This window comes from Hypomesus nipponensis, chromosome 17, assembly GCF_054491055.1.
Source record: "Hypomesus nipponensis isolate SF chromosome 17, ASM5449105v1, whole genome shotgun sequence".
Classification (NCBI taxonomy): domain Eukaryota; kingdom Metazoa; phylum Chordata; class Actinopteri; order Osmeriformes; family Osmeridae; genus Hypomesus; species Hypomesus nipponensis.
In genome coordinates this window covers 2,577,783-2,590,178 of record NC_140377.1, presented here as the reverse complement: position 1 = coordinate 2,590,178, position 12,396 = coordinate 2,577,783, and the positions used below count along the sequence as shown (strand labels likewise).

At 48.9% G+C, this 12,396-nt stretch overlaps 1 protein-coding gene across 1 annotated transcript; it reads left to right on the top strand.

The window, feature by feature from the left end:
• Positions 1-721: 721 nt before the first annotated feature.
• Positions 722-9,027, top strand: hlfa (HLF transcription factor, PAR bZIP family member a). Its single transcript, XM_084677818.1, has 4 exons — positions 722-1,542; positions 2,785-3,165; positions 7,565-7,782; positions 8,515-9,027. Exons 1-4 carry the CDS (start codon positions 1,428-1,430, stop codon positions 8,728-8,730), a joined length of 930 nt encoding a protein of 309 aa, XP_084533944.1. The 5' UTR covers positions 722-1,427; the 3' UTR covers positions 8,731-9,027.
• The last annotated feature ends 3,369 nt before the right edge of the window (positions 9,028-12,396 follow it).

The window sequence follows — 12,396 nt, the reverse complement described above, 5'->3', positions numbered from 1 at the left end:
CCAACAACGCGAACCCTGGCAACATGTGATCGAAAATCCCCCAGAGACAAAGAAGCAAGCTTTTGAAATGTTTAATTTTTACGTAACACAAGAGTTTGGGTTTGGCAACATTTGGCAGATGTCACAACAAAGCTTTTTTTGTGTGTGGAATAGTTGCATGTACAGTTTAAATGAGTGTGTACATAAATAGACACACACACATTCGCACAAACAGAGGGACAATGACACTCTCTGACCTACATCTATCTGTATTGACTGGCAGAACCAGCGGACACGTACACTTCGACCTACACTTTCAGGAGCAACGTATAGGTCCTTAAGCGCTGACTAAACAAGGTTGTAAGCTAAGCAAACAATCTGGATGTACGCAAAACATAATGCTTTTGGAGAGTAAAATGAGGATGCATTATCAATCAAGGCAGGCCTAACATATTGCTCAAATGTTCTACTTTGTGTCATATGGCTGAATTAAATGGTTGAGAATGATATAGACTACGCGTTGCCTATTTCAAAAACCGTAGTATATGGTAACAAGCCATCTGAAAATAAGTGACTCAGGAGTTTTTTTTATGCGAGGTTGAATACACGCAATTCAATGTGTCCCCGACTCCCGACCGAAGAGACTGGAGACAGCTCGTCAACAGCCATTGGTTAAAAGTAGGTCAACTCGCTATTATTCACGTGACCGACTTTCCTCCCGGCGTCTCTTTTCTCGGCGCTTCTTCCCGTGCGCTAAACCACTGTCTGAGAGCGTCACACAGACTTCATAAATGATGACTGGACGCAATAAACCCAATATAGAACAGGCACTGTACAACGTTTGAGACGTGCAGCGCCAAATGACTGTTTAATTCTACGTTTGTTATACCTCATAATATAAGCACAAGGACTAGACTGCACGCACTGCTCTGCGTCTAATGCTTCGGCGCACTTGTTACGAATTCCACAGGGTGAACGAGTCCTATATTATTTTGACTAATTGTTTTCAAGGTTAACAAGTGGTTACTAATCAATGAACATCATTAATCTCAATTTGCGTTTAAAATAATATCAAATCGCGTTTAAAATAATCAAAGTTAAACTTAAGAGTCCGGGAATCTGAGGCACTTGATCTCTGCTGACTCTCCTCTCAGGGTGAGTTTGGCCAACGGTTTGACGTCAGTAGCCAAAGACTTTGCACATGGGACAAGCCGTCCCACTAGCTTCAGGCTCCACCTCAGCTCTGCAGCAAGCAACAGCTCTCTGGTGTCTTTAGCTGCTGGAGACGTTCAGCGAAGATTGTCTCCTTTCGTTTATGCACGGATATCCATTTCTTGGGTTTCTCAAATCAAGGTTGGATCGAGACTTTAAAGGGATTTTGACGGTTTGATTCACATTTTTCGACGGTTTGGATTAAAGGTTTTTAAGCGTTCTATCGCTCCAGACCCATGGAGGAAATGGCCAGACCGCTGTCTGTAAACCCGACTTTCCGTCCGCCGACCCATGGCGTGCTGAAGTCCCTGCTCGAGAACCCTATGAAACTACCCTTTCAACAAGATCAAGGTAAAAGTAAACAAGCCAAGGATCGTGTTCGACTGTGTGTGTCCCACCAGCTTGACCGCACAGGGAACACGTATAGGCTACGGCTACATGCTGGGTCTGGATGGCTGTGCGCTCAATCCTTAATGCGCCAGTCAAGGATGTAGAGTTTATAAGTTACACACAAAAAAAACAGTGCTTTCGCTGCATATTTGTTTTCCGTAAGTCCTATAATGAGTGTTGCTGCCCACTGTGAGGCGCTTCCGTCAGAATAGGGGACTGCTTCGGACATCCGCACAATCTCAGCAGGATCAGATTTGTATACAGCCTTTCTCAAGTCTAAATCCGAAGTCCATCACACACACACGGTCTGTCATCATAAAATAAGTAATATATGTGTGTAGATAAGGCTTATCGCGCCACGCTAGGAGGTTGAAGGGGTATTTCGACGCAGCGTTTGCAGGGTCAGAGAAATGCGATCACCTGTGGTTTAGGTGGAAGAGGCTGCGCGCGGAGACAGCGTTCTCCACAGTGGTCCACAGAGAGGGCTGGTTCCCGCCACAACTCCCCGGGACCCGCAATTACATTTACTAATAATGTAAAAATGTAATGTCATTTTTTCCCTAAGTGACATAGGGGGCTCTCAGGCCAGGAAAGCTAACTTTAGACACGGTCTGGACTTCAGTGGCTGAGAGCTGACATAAACGTCATTCACTGACAAAGACAAGACACAACCAAAGATGGAGACTGGTGGAAGCTACAACTCGAACAATAACATGCATGTGGGATGAACTTCCTTAGCGCCTATGTCATGAAGGTGACAGGTGATACGTGGGTGATAGGTGACAGGATGAGGGTGATAGGTGACAGGGTGAGAGAGAGAGGGTGACTCGGTGATAGGTGACAGGTTGACAGTATGAAGGTGACAGGGTGAGTGTAACATGGTGTCATGATAAATCGGGGGAGTCAGGTGGCTGAGCGGTTAGGGAATCGGGCTAGTAATCAGAAGGTTGCCGGGTCGATTCCCGGTCGTGTCAAATGACGTTGGGCAAGGCACTTCACCCTACTTGCCTCGGGGAGGAATGTCCCTGTACTTACTGTAAGTCGCTCTGGATAAGAGCATCTGCTAAATGACTAAATGTGTAAATGATGCTGACAGCTGTGCTCTGCTCAGAGGCTCTCGCTCTTCAGAACACGCAGCAGGGAGGTCACGAGTCACTCCTACCAGACACCACGCTTTAACCCCCTTATTCTTCTCCCCGGCAGCGGCGTTCGCTAAAGACAAGGACAAGGAGAAGGAGAAGAAGCTGGAGGATGAGGGCTCGGCCGCCCACCCTCCCCAGTCAGCCTTCCTGGGCCCCACGCTGTGGGACAAGACGCTGCCCTACGATGTGGACAACTTCCAGCTGGAGTACATGGATCTGCAGGAGTTCCTGTCCGAGAACGGCATCCCCGCCAGCTCCGTGGAGAGCGATCAGGGACCCTCCCCGGCCCCCCAGCCCCCCGCCCTCTCGGCCTTCACCTCCACCCCAGCCCTCTCGCCCTTCACCTCCACCCCAGCCCTGACTTCTGTGGTGGACCTGAGCAGCAGAACCTGCACCTCCACCACGCCCTCCCAGACCCTGCTGCACAACCCTGCCAGAACAGGTACACACACACACACACACACACACAGTGTTTGAGAGAGTGAGAGGGTGATTGAGAAGGTGGAACCTCGGTGGGTTCTGGTGGGAGGGGCTGATGCTATGCTGGTTGCTAAGGTGACTGAACAGGTTAGACTAGAGCAGACTGAAAGAGAAAGAGAGAGAGAGAGGTCAAAGGAGTCAAGCGAGAGAGAGAGGAAAGAGAGAAAGAGAGAGAGAGAGAGAAGGTGAGATGAAGAGAGAGGATGAAGATAGAGTTGAGAAAATGTTGTTGAGTAAAACAGTCATAAAGTACGCACACACGATATCTCTTGCTCGCTGCATGTAGCGGGGGATGGAGAGGAGAGATGGCGTGGTGTGACAGAGCGGCACCTTAAGACTGGCTGGCAGGTTACCATGGTTTCCCTGTGGCGATGGAAGAGGAAGAGGAGAAATATATGGCAGCTGTAATTATGGCTCTGACCCTGGAAACACCCAGCCGGTACACGCTCTGTCACCCTGCAGAACAGGCTGGGTTTAAGAATCTGACAGGCTGGTTACTGGCTGGTTCTTAGTTGCCTTCTGGATGCATCCAGGCTGGTTCCATGGTGATGTGGGATCTGGAAGCCAGGATGCAGAGGCATGGCTATATGACTCCTGCAGTAACAGAGGTGTTTTTTCACGTTTTCGCTTTTATCCATTCTGTCAGCTGGGTAGTCAGTGGTAGGAATGTGACTGCTGATCACAATTTCGCAGGTTTGAGTTTCCCCCTGTATGTCCCTTTCAATAAAACTGTCTAATTGTTTAATTAATTTCATTAAATTAAATAATGAATTGTTATAAACAAAGTAGAGACAGGTAAGCGTTTCATAAATGCTACTGTTATAAACACACCTTATGGAGGACACTATGTAAGAGTTTATAACCTTCCCTAGTTGTGCTTTATTATCACTAGAGACTAGATGTTAGTCCTCACCATATCTATTGCCCAGGATACATCTTTACCTGTGTGGATGACAGGTTAGTCAGGTAGACCTGACTGTTTGGCTGTCATTGCATTTCTACACACACACACACACACACACACACACACACACACACACACACACACACACACACACACACACACCTGGTCAAACACAGGCAGGTCTGGAGGGAACATACAATCAGGGCTGGAGAGATTGGCGTGTGCACGTGAACGGCGTGATGTGTGTGTGTGTCTGTTTTGTTTGGGATAGTTTGGCTGGTGTTCCCTTCCCTCCCTCTTCCTGATAAGCTGTCTACCTCTCTCACGTGTGGCCCCATCCTCCTCTCCAGCAGGGCCATGTGATCTACACATGCTGTAGCCGTGTGCCTTCCGACTCTGCCCCCACCCCCCACCCCCCTCCCCACTCTCATCCTCTCCCTCTCTCCTCGCTGGCACTAACATGGGCTTGTCACGCTATGAGCTCCACTCTCTACCCCTCCTTGTTTTTCTCTAAGCCCCTCCTTCTCCCTCTCTACCCCTCCCTCCCTCCACCCTCTCTCTCTCTCTCTCTCTCTCTCTCTCTCTCTCTCTCTCTCTCTGTCTCTCTCTCTGACTCTACCTCTCTCTCTCAGAGCCAGAGTGCTGGCTCAAGCACAGACCGTTCTCTGTGGACATCACATGTCTTAGGCTTCCTCTCCTGTCACGTGCATGCTATGTTCTAACCTAGCTTAGCATGTGTGCACACGCACACGCACACACACACACACACACACACACACACACACACACACACACACACACACACTAACAGAAGCTGTGAAGGTAGCAGAGAAGGTAGTGTTGTGTTTACAGCAGCTGAGGGAGGCTGTGCCTCTCGTGTACTGCAGACAGGAGTTCATGGTGTGTGAGTGTGTATGTATGCACGCAGTACTGCATTAGGCATACATGAAGTCTATTTCTGAAATCTCATATTTGTTCTGGATGTTGTTGACTAACCAGCAACACGATCACAATGCAGTGCGTGTATGGTCGCGTGCTCCTCAAGTTCTAACTGAGCATGGAAAATGAGGAGGGTTGAGGTTCTGATAGAGATAAAGAGACCAGGTACCAGGTACCAGTTCTGTGACAGTCAGGTACCAGGTCTGTGATGTCACAGTCATGTACTAGGTCTATGATGTCACAGTCATGTACTAGGTCTATGATGTCACAGTTAGGTACGAGGTCTATGATGTCACAGTTAGGTACGAGGTCTATGATGTCACAGTTAGGTACGAGGTCTATGATGTCACAGTTAGGTACGAGGTCTATGATGTCACAGTTAGGTACGAGGTCTGTGATGTAAATGACAAAAAAAAAAAAAAAGACTAAAGTGGATATCTGGGACCTAGGATTGTTTATGTCATAGATTGAATAAACTTAACTCACACTTAACTCACACTTACTATTATTACATTATTTTACGATTTTAAACCCTTATATCCTCATCTTCATATTTTTTATAACTCCCTGTATCTTGTATCTCGTATATTTTACATTTTCTATATTTAATTGTGCTCTGAGTGCTCTTCTGTACCCTGCTGCTGTTGCAAACTGCTATTTCCCCACTGCGGGACAAATAAAGGATTATCTTATCTCATCTTAGATTGTGTGTGTGTGTGTGTGTCCTCTCAATCCCAGGATGCATCCTTGTCCTGTTGTGTCCTGGTTTGGACTCCACATCCAAGTTATTGGCTATAAGATGTTCCAAAACTTATCTCTTCTGCTCTCAACACACACACCATTGAACACATGGATGGGTCAAATGTAGTCCTTGACTCTAAGCCCCCCCTGACCTGTAACTCATAGTGATCACTCCTTGCCCTTTTGCTCTCACTGCTGTCTAGCTTGGGGTATGTTGTTATGTACACATGTTGATCTAATCTGGGTTGACAGCTTGTGTCCCATTTAACCCCATAAGGAGCTTGGAGTCTATCTTGGTAATAAGTTAACGGTGTGTGTGTGTGTTTTGGTTGGCTTGTTTAACTACCCTTGTGAGGACCCTTGCGCTAAAACTTTAAGTGTTTATTCCAGGACGGTTTAGGAAGGTTAGGGGTGGAATTAGTTTTAGGGTTAAAATTACACTAAGTGTTAAGGTTAGGGATTACACAATTTAGAATCGGAGTGAATTGTCTGTCCTCACCAAAATGGTTCAACATACTTGTGTGTACATGACTGTGGGGGTGTGTTGGTATGACCCGAGGGTAGGTGTAGTAGATAGAAGGTGTACAAGCAGGTGTCCCAGGAAGACCTCTGAACTCGGTAGTCGTGAGGGTGGTTGCTGGAAATAGAAATGTGCCAGTGTCCTAGATTTGTGTACTTATGTAATAGAATTTTTGTTTTACAGTACAACAATTGTGAGTTGGATTTTCTAAGTTTAATTTGTGTCGGTGGCCTCGTCACTGCCAGTCCTCAGAGTCAGAGAGAAGCAGGGACTGCCAGTTGGTCGTTGTTGTAACTTGTTGTCTTGTCTGTGGTTGTTGCGCTGGTTGTCTGTGCGGTTGTTGTCGGTGCGGCTGTTGTCTGTGCAGCTGTTGTCTGTGCGACGGTGGTCGTTGTTGTTGTTACTGTCGATGTTGTTAATGCTACTGATTAAATTAACTGTCCAACAAGGCCCTTCAGTTCAACAGGCTAACATAACCCGGGTCCAGGTCCAGAGACAGACTCCAGCTCGTGACCTCTGTGGGGTATCATAATCCATCTGAGGTTGCGCAGTACAGATTAGCTGCACAGTACAGATTAGCTGTACAGCCCTAGCCCTCAGTCACTTCCTCTCTATCCAACTGTCCCATGAAACTCAACTGACTAACCCACTGATAACACCACTCCAGTATGTGTACGTTTGTGAGTGTGTGTGTGCGTGTGTGTGTGTACGTGCATTCACTATGAAATAGCGTCCCTTGGTGGAGGAAATATGCAACTAAAACTCTGTTTTGCTTTGGAGACATGTGGAGATTGTTAGATAGTTGCATTCACATGACGTGGTTCCACAACAAACCTAATTACATCCTAGACTCTTTCGATATGGTACATTAAGTAGATAGGAGGAGGAATGAGTTGGAGAGATAGGGAGGAGGGAAGCTGTCATGGCCTCGTGATCATCTAGCTCCCTCTGGGGCCTTCAGCCTGATTACAGAGCCTCTGAAGAGCACAGGCCCTGTCCCCACTCTTCCTCTCCTTCTTTTTCCTCCTCTCCTCCCCACTCTTCCTCTCCTCCTTTTTCCTCCTCTCCTCCTCACTCTTCCTCTCCTCCTTTTTCCTCCTCTCCTCCCCACTCTTCCTCTCCTCCTTTTTCCTCCTCTCCTCCCCACTCTTCCTCTCTCCTCCTCTTCTCTCCTCCTCTCCTTTTGATCCTGAAGCTACAGACCCTCCCTGCCCCAGTCAGCGGCTAACCTCTCTCCTTCCTCCTCCCCCTCCCCAGTCCTGCCCTCCACTGCCAGGGACACCCCCAGCCCCATCGACCCAGACTCGATCCAGGTTCCCGTGGGTTACGTGCCCGACCCGGCCGACTTGGCTCTGTCCAGCGTCCCCGGCCAGGAGATGTTTGACCCCAGGAAACGCAAGTTCTCCGCCGAAGAGCTCAAGCCCCAGCCCATGATCAAAAAAGCCCGCAAGGTCTTCATCCCGGAGGACCTCAAGGTATGGAAGAAACTCACCCACAGGGGGGCGGGGCTTAAGAATCAGACCTGCATGGCTGGAATAACAACACATGGGTATAGATAGGGGTTTGTTTGTCGTTTAAGCTTGATTTGGTTACCTTACGTTCCTGCGCTTGTGGGTGTGTTACGATACAATCTTTTTACCTTTGACTCATTTAACAGATGCTTGTATCGCCAAGCGTCAATGCCATTGTGCAAACAGAAAGTGCAGCAGAAGGCCAAGGATCAGTTCCATGGGTCACAGGGGCTAAATAAAATGGCGTCCCTTCATCTTCCCTTCTGTTCTCCTGTCTCGGAATGGTTACATAAGCCGTGGGAGGTCTTCGGAACAGGATGTGTTGGAAATAGCGGGGGCGGCACTGGCACAAACCCAGCGAACCCAAACCCGGCTGCCTGTCTCCTCCCAGCCGCAGAGAAACACACCTGAATATGCATGAGGACACGAGCACAGGGTAGAAGAAGAAGAAGAGTGTTCTGATCGATGGTGTTCTATATTCAGTGAGCAGGCTGCTCTTCCTGACTGCAGACAGGCTAGCAGAGCGGAGGCTGGTGTGCATATTGGTGGCGTGTGTCTGGTGTTGTTTCAACTGCCCATCAACCCAAACCTTTTCTCCTTCTCTTTGTTTTTGCCTTTCTGGTTGTGGATGCGCCTACGTGTGTGTGGGCATGTGTGTGTGTGTTTGCCTGTGTGTGTGTGTGTGTGTGTGTGCAGGACGATAGGTACTGGGCCCGGCGCAGGAAGAACAACGTTGCGGCCAAGCGGTCACGTGACGCGCGGCGCCTCAAGGAGAACCAGATCGCCATCCGAGCCGGGTTCCTGGAGAAGGAGAACACGGCTCTGAAGATGGAGGTGGCCGACCTGCGCAAGGAGCTGGGCCGCTGCAAGAACACTCTGGCCAAATATGAGGCCAGACACGGGCCCCTGTAAAGACCCACTCCTCCTCCTCCACACAAGACCCAGGGAATACCAGCTTCTGCCCTGCCCTGCCCTGCCCCCTACTGCCCTGCCCTGCCCTGCGCTGCCCCCTACTGCCCTGCCCCCTACTGCCCTGCCCTGCCCTGCCCTGGCCAACACCAGCCCTGCCCTGCCCCCTACTGCCCTGCCCCCTACTGCCCTGGCCAACACCAGCCCTGCCCTGCCCTGCCCTGCCCTGGCCAACACCAGCCCTGCCCTGCCCCCTACTGCCCTGCCCCCTACTGCCCTGCCATGCCCCCTACTGCCCTGCCCAACACCAGCCCTGCCCTGCCCCCTACTGCCCTGCCCCCTACTGCCCTGCCCTGCCCCCTACTGCCCTGCCCAACACCAGCCCTGCCCTGCCCCCTACTGCCCTGCCCTGCCCCCTACTGCCCTGGCCAACACCAGCCCTGCCCCCTACTGCCCTGGCCAACACCAGCCCTGCCCTGCCCTGCCCAACACCAGCCCTGCCCTGCCCTGCCCAACACCAGCCCTGCCCTGCCCCCTACTGCCCTGCCCCCTACTGCCCTGCCCTGCCCTGCCCCCTACTGCCCTGGCCAACACCAGCCCTGCCCTGCCCCCTACTGCCCTGCCCCCTTCTGCCCTGCCCCCTACTGCCCTGCCCTGCCCCCTACTGCCCTGCCCAACACCAGCCCTGCCCTGCCCCCTACTGCCCTGGCCAACACCAGCCCTGCCCCCTACTGCCCTGCCCAACATGGGCCCCAGTGAATACCCCCGCCTCCTCCCTTTTCCTTCTCCCCCCTCCATGATCCATCGTACACCCCGCACCCCCATGCTTGTGTCCTCCACACCCCAGAGTGAGGACAGTGTGTGTCTCCCTTTTGGTGGCACTCCCCCCCTGCCCCCAACCCCCCCCCCCCCAATCCCCCCCCCCCACCACCACCTACCCTTGAACACAACTCCTTATCATTTAGCTTCTGTGATTCTCTTTATTCAGTTGTCATTGTCAGATGGCATCCCTTCCTCTATTTCTCTTCTCTTCCTGTTTGTCAACCAAGTACATGCTTGTAGATGGACACACACACTTTCAACTTCCTGGAGGAGTATTGAATCCACCACCTAACCCCTCCCCCTGACCTCAGGCCCTGCCCCATCTTTTCAAAGCTTGTTCCTATTGGAAGAGATTCCATATAGTGTCACTTCCTGTCGTCTCCTACCCATTTGATATGTCTCTTCAGAGAACTGAGAACTATCGCTCCCTGTCCTCCTCTTCCTCCCTCCATCCCCCCTTCTTCGTGTGTTTTGGAGTGGTTCCTCTAAGAACCTCGCCCCTGCTGTCTCTCTTAAAAGTTCTGGATCTGTTAGACTACCTGTAGGATACCGTTCTCTGCATTCTCCCCACAAGAGGTTTGCAACCGTGTTCTGAGGGGGTCTGCGAATCGTCTGTTCATTCAAATGGTTCTTTTATTGATGTGTATGTTATTGTGTTTCCGTTCTTATGTTGGGTGTCTGTTCCTCTCTAAATGCTCACCAGCTGTTTGCTAACTATTTGGAGCTTCTTTGATGTCAATATTTGCTTATGAGCACTTACCCTCTGTCTCTCTCTCTCTCTCTCTCTGTTTCTCCCCATCTATCTGGTCAACCTGGGAATAACTCTGACTCACTCATAGACTGGCGCTGTTAAACATGTCCCTCACCTTGAGCAACAATGCTGTCTGGTTGTAGATGTAGCTAAGCTAAAATAGATGTTCCTGTGGAACACACTACCTGTCCCAGACCTGCCATACTCTCCATCCTCAACTCCTTCCTGGCAGCCCCAGACCTGCCCCTCCAGGAGGGAAGGAGAATAGAGGGACTAGGAGGGAACAGGGGGGAGTGAGGGGGGAGACGGGGGGAACAGGAGGGAGTGAGGGGGGAGAGACAGGGGGAACAGGAGGGAGTGAGGGGGGAGACGGGGGCTGAGACAGGAGGGACAGGGGGGAGTGAGGGACAGGATGGGTGTTCCTTAACATTTGAACCCTCTAACCACGCGTCTCACAATCACACTGTCTGGTATAATATCCCCCCCCCCCCAAACACACACCATCTCTTCTTCTCTTCTGTCCTTCCCTTCTCATCACACTCTTCTTCATTCCTTCTCCCCTCATGACCTCTTTCTCTCTTTCTCTTGACCTGTATTTATCAACCTTTATACTTTCAAATTGAAGATTTTTATTTTGAAATATTCCGTTGTTAATTGTTGTTGTTACTACTACTGCTACTTCTATTATTGCTGTTTTTTGACCTAATTATTATTATTATTATTATATTATTACTCTATTATTATTATATTGTTATTATCACCCCCTTTGTCATTTGTAGCTTTTCAGCATGATCACTTTCCGAGGACAAATCTCTAGACTAATTTCAAATCGTTTACTTTATTTTTTCTTTGACAAAAAAAGTGATTCATTGGTCTTTTTTTCTTCTCGTCCTCCCCCCCCCCCCCCCTCTCTCTCTCTTAGCGTGTTCAGGCTTCCATGGTTACCATGACTGGATCTCTGGTTCACATGCTGTGTATTTTTACGGACGGATTGTTACCATCCTAGTTACCATCTAGTGTTTTTCTCAACATAGTGTACGTTCATACAGCATGTCTGCAGAGGGCTTGTTGCTCGTCTGTATCGTGGGAAGTCTAAAGATCTGGTCGTACGCATCCGTACTGACACTGAAGTTGAACTTTTCTCAACTTTGTTTATCTGTATGTATTTCAGAGTCAAACTCACCCATGTATAGGGATTGTATTGAAACCGCACGCAGTCCGTAAAAATGTGTGTGAACCAGCTGTTAGACATTGATACCGTTTTGCAGTACACAGTACATATATATGTGGGCATCTCTGTTGCTATTTTTGTTTGTTTGTTTTTCCTTTGTCTAATGATAGCTGTATGAATGTAAAATATGTTGAAGAAAACATAGGATGGTGTTGTTCCAAACTGTAGTTCACCCAATCAATGTTTCCTACAGACCAAAATATTCCCCTCAGAGACACTATATTGGTTATGATGATAATAGATATGTTTATAATACAAATATATTGTATACGTTCTTCTTTTTGTACAGTACTTTCCTATACATTACTGACTATGTTCGTAAAAGAAATACAAAAAAACACTGCAGATACAGAATATTATTAAAGAATACAAAGTATATTACTAAAAGATGCCCAGTATAACAGTTTGTTTCTGTGGCACCTGCAGGGTTATGTTGTTACCGTGAGGGGGTGTGGCCAACAGGTACAGGTGAGAGCCACGGCAGAAAGAATGTACCCAACTGATCACTGATCGGCCAATCGGATCCATCCACCTGTAGTTCCACCCTCTGCCATTAGGTGTCACTGTAGATATGCTCATAGACGTATATTTACATTATGGAAGTAGGAGGTGTTCCCTCAGAAATGACTCATCTCCACCTCAGATTTATTTATGTATAAGGTGTTTGTCTGAAGTGTCAGACGACGGTCTTTCATTAAGCTCTTCCTCGCCGTCCCACGCAAAGAGTATATTTCAAACAGAATAAAGTCAGTTTGCAAATACCTCCCCTACACACAGCGGCATGTACACATGTACATCATATTATGCGTTCCACTACATCGCACACACCCCAGAACACATACACATTACACTACCACCGATCCCA

Coding starts and splice junctions, on each gene's coding strand:
- hlfa (XM_084677818.1), top strand. CDS start 1,428: ATGGAGGAAATGGCCAGACCGCTGTCTGTAAACCCGACTTTCCGTCCG. Junction 3,166..7,564: donor GCACAACCCTGCCAGAACAG/GTACACACACAC, acceptor CCCCCTCCCCAG/TCCTGCCCTCCACTGCCAGG. Junction 7,783..8,514: donor TCATCCCGGAGGACCTCAAG/GTATGGAAGAAA, acceptor GTGTGTGTGCAG/GACGATAGGTACTGGGCCCG.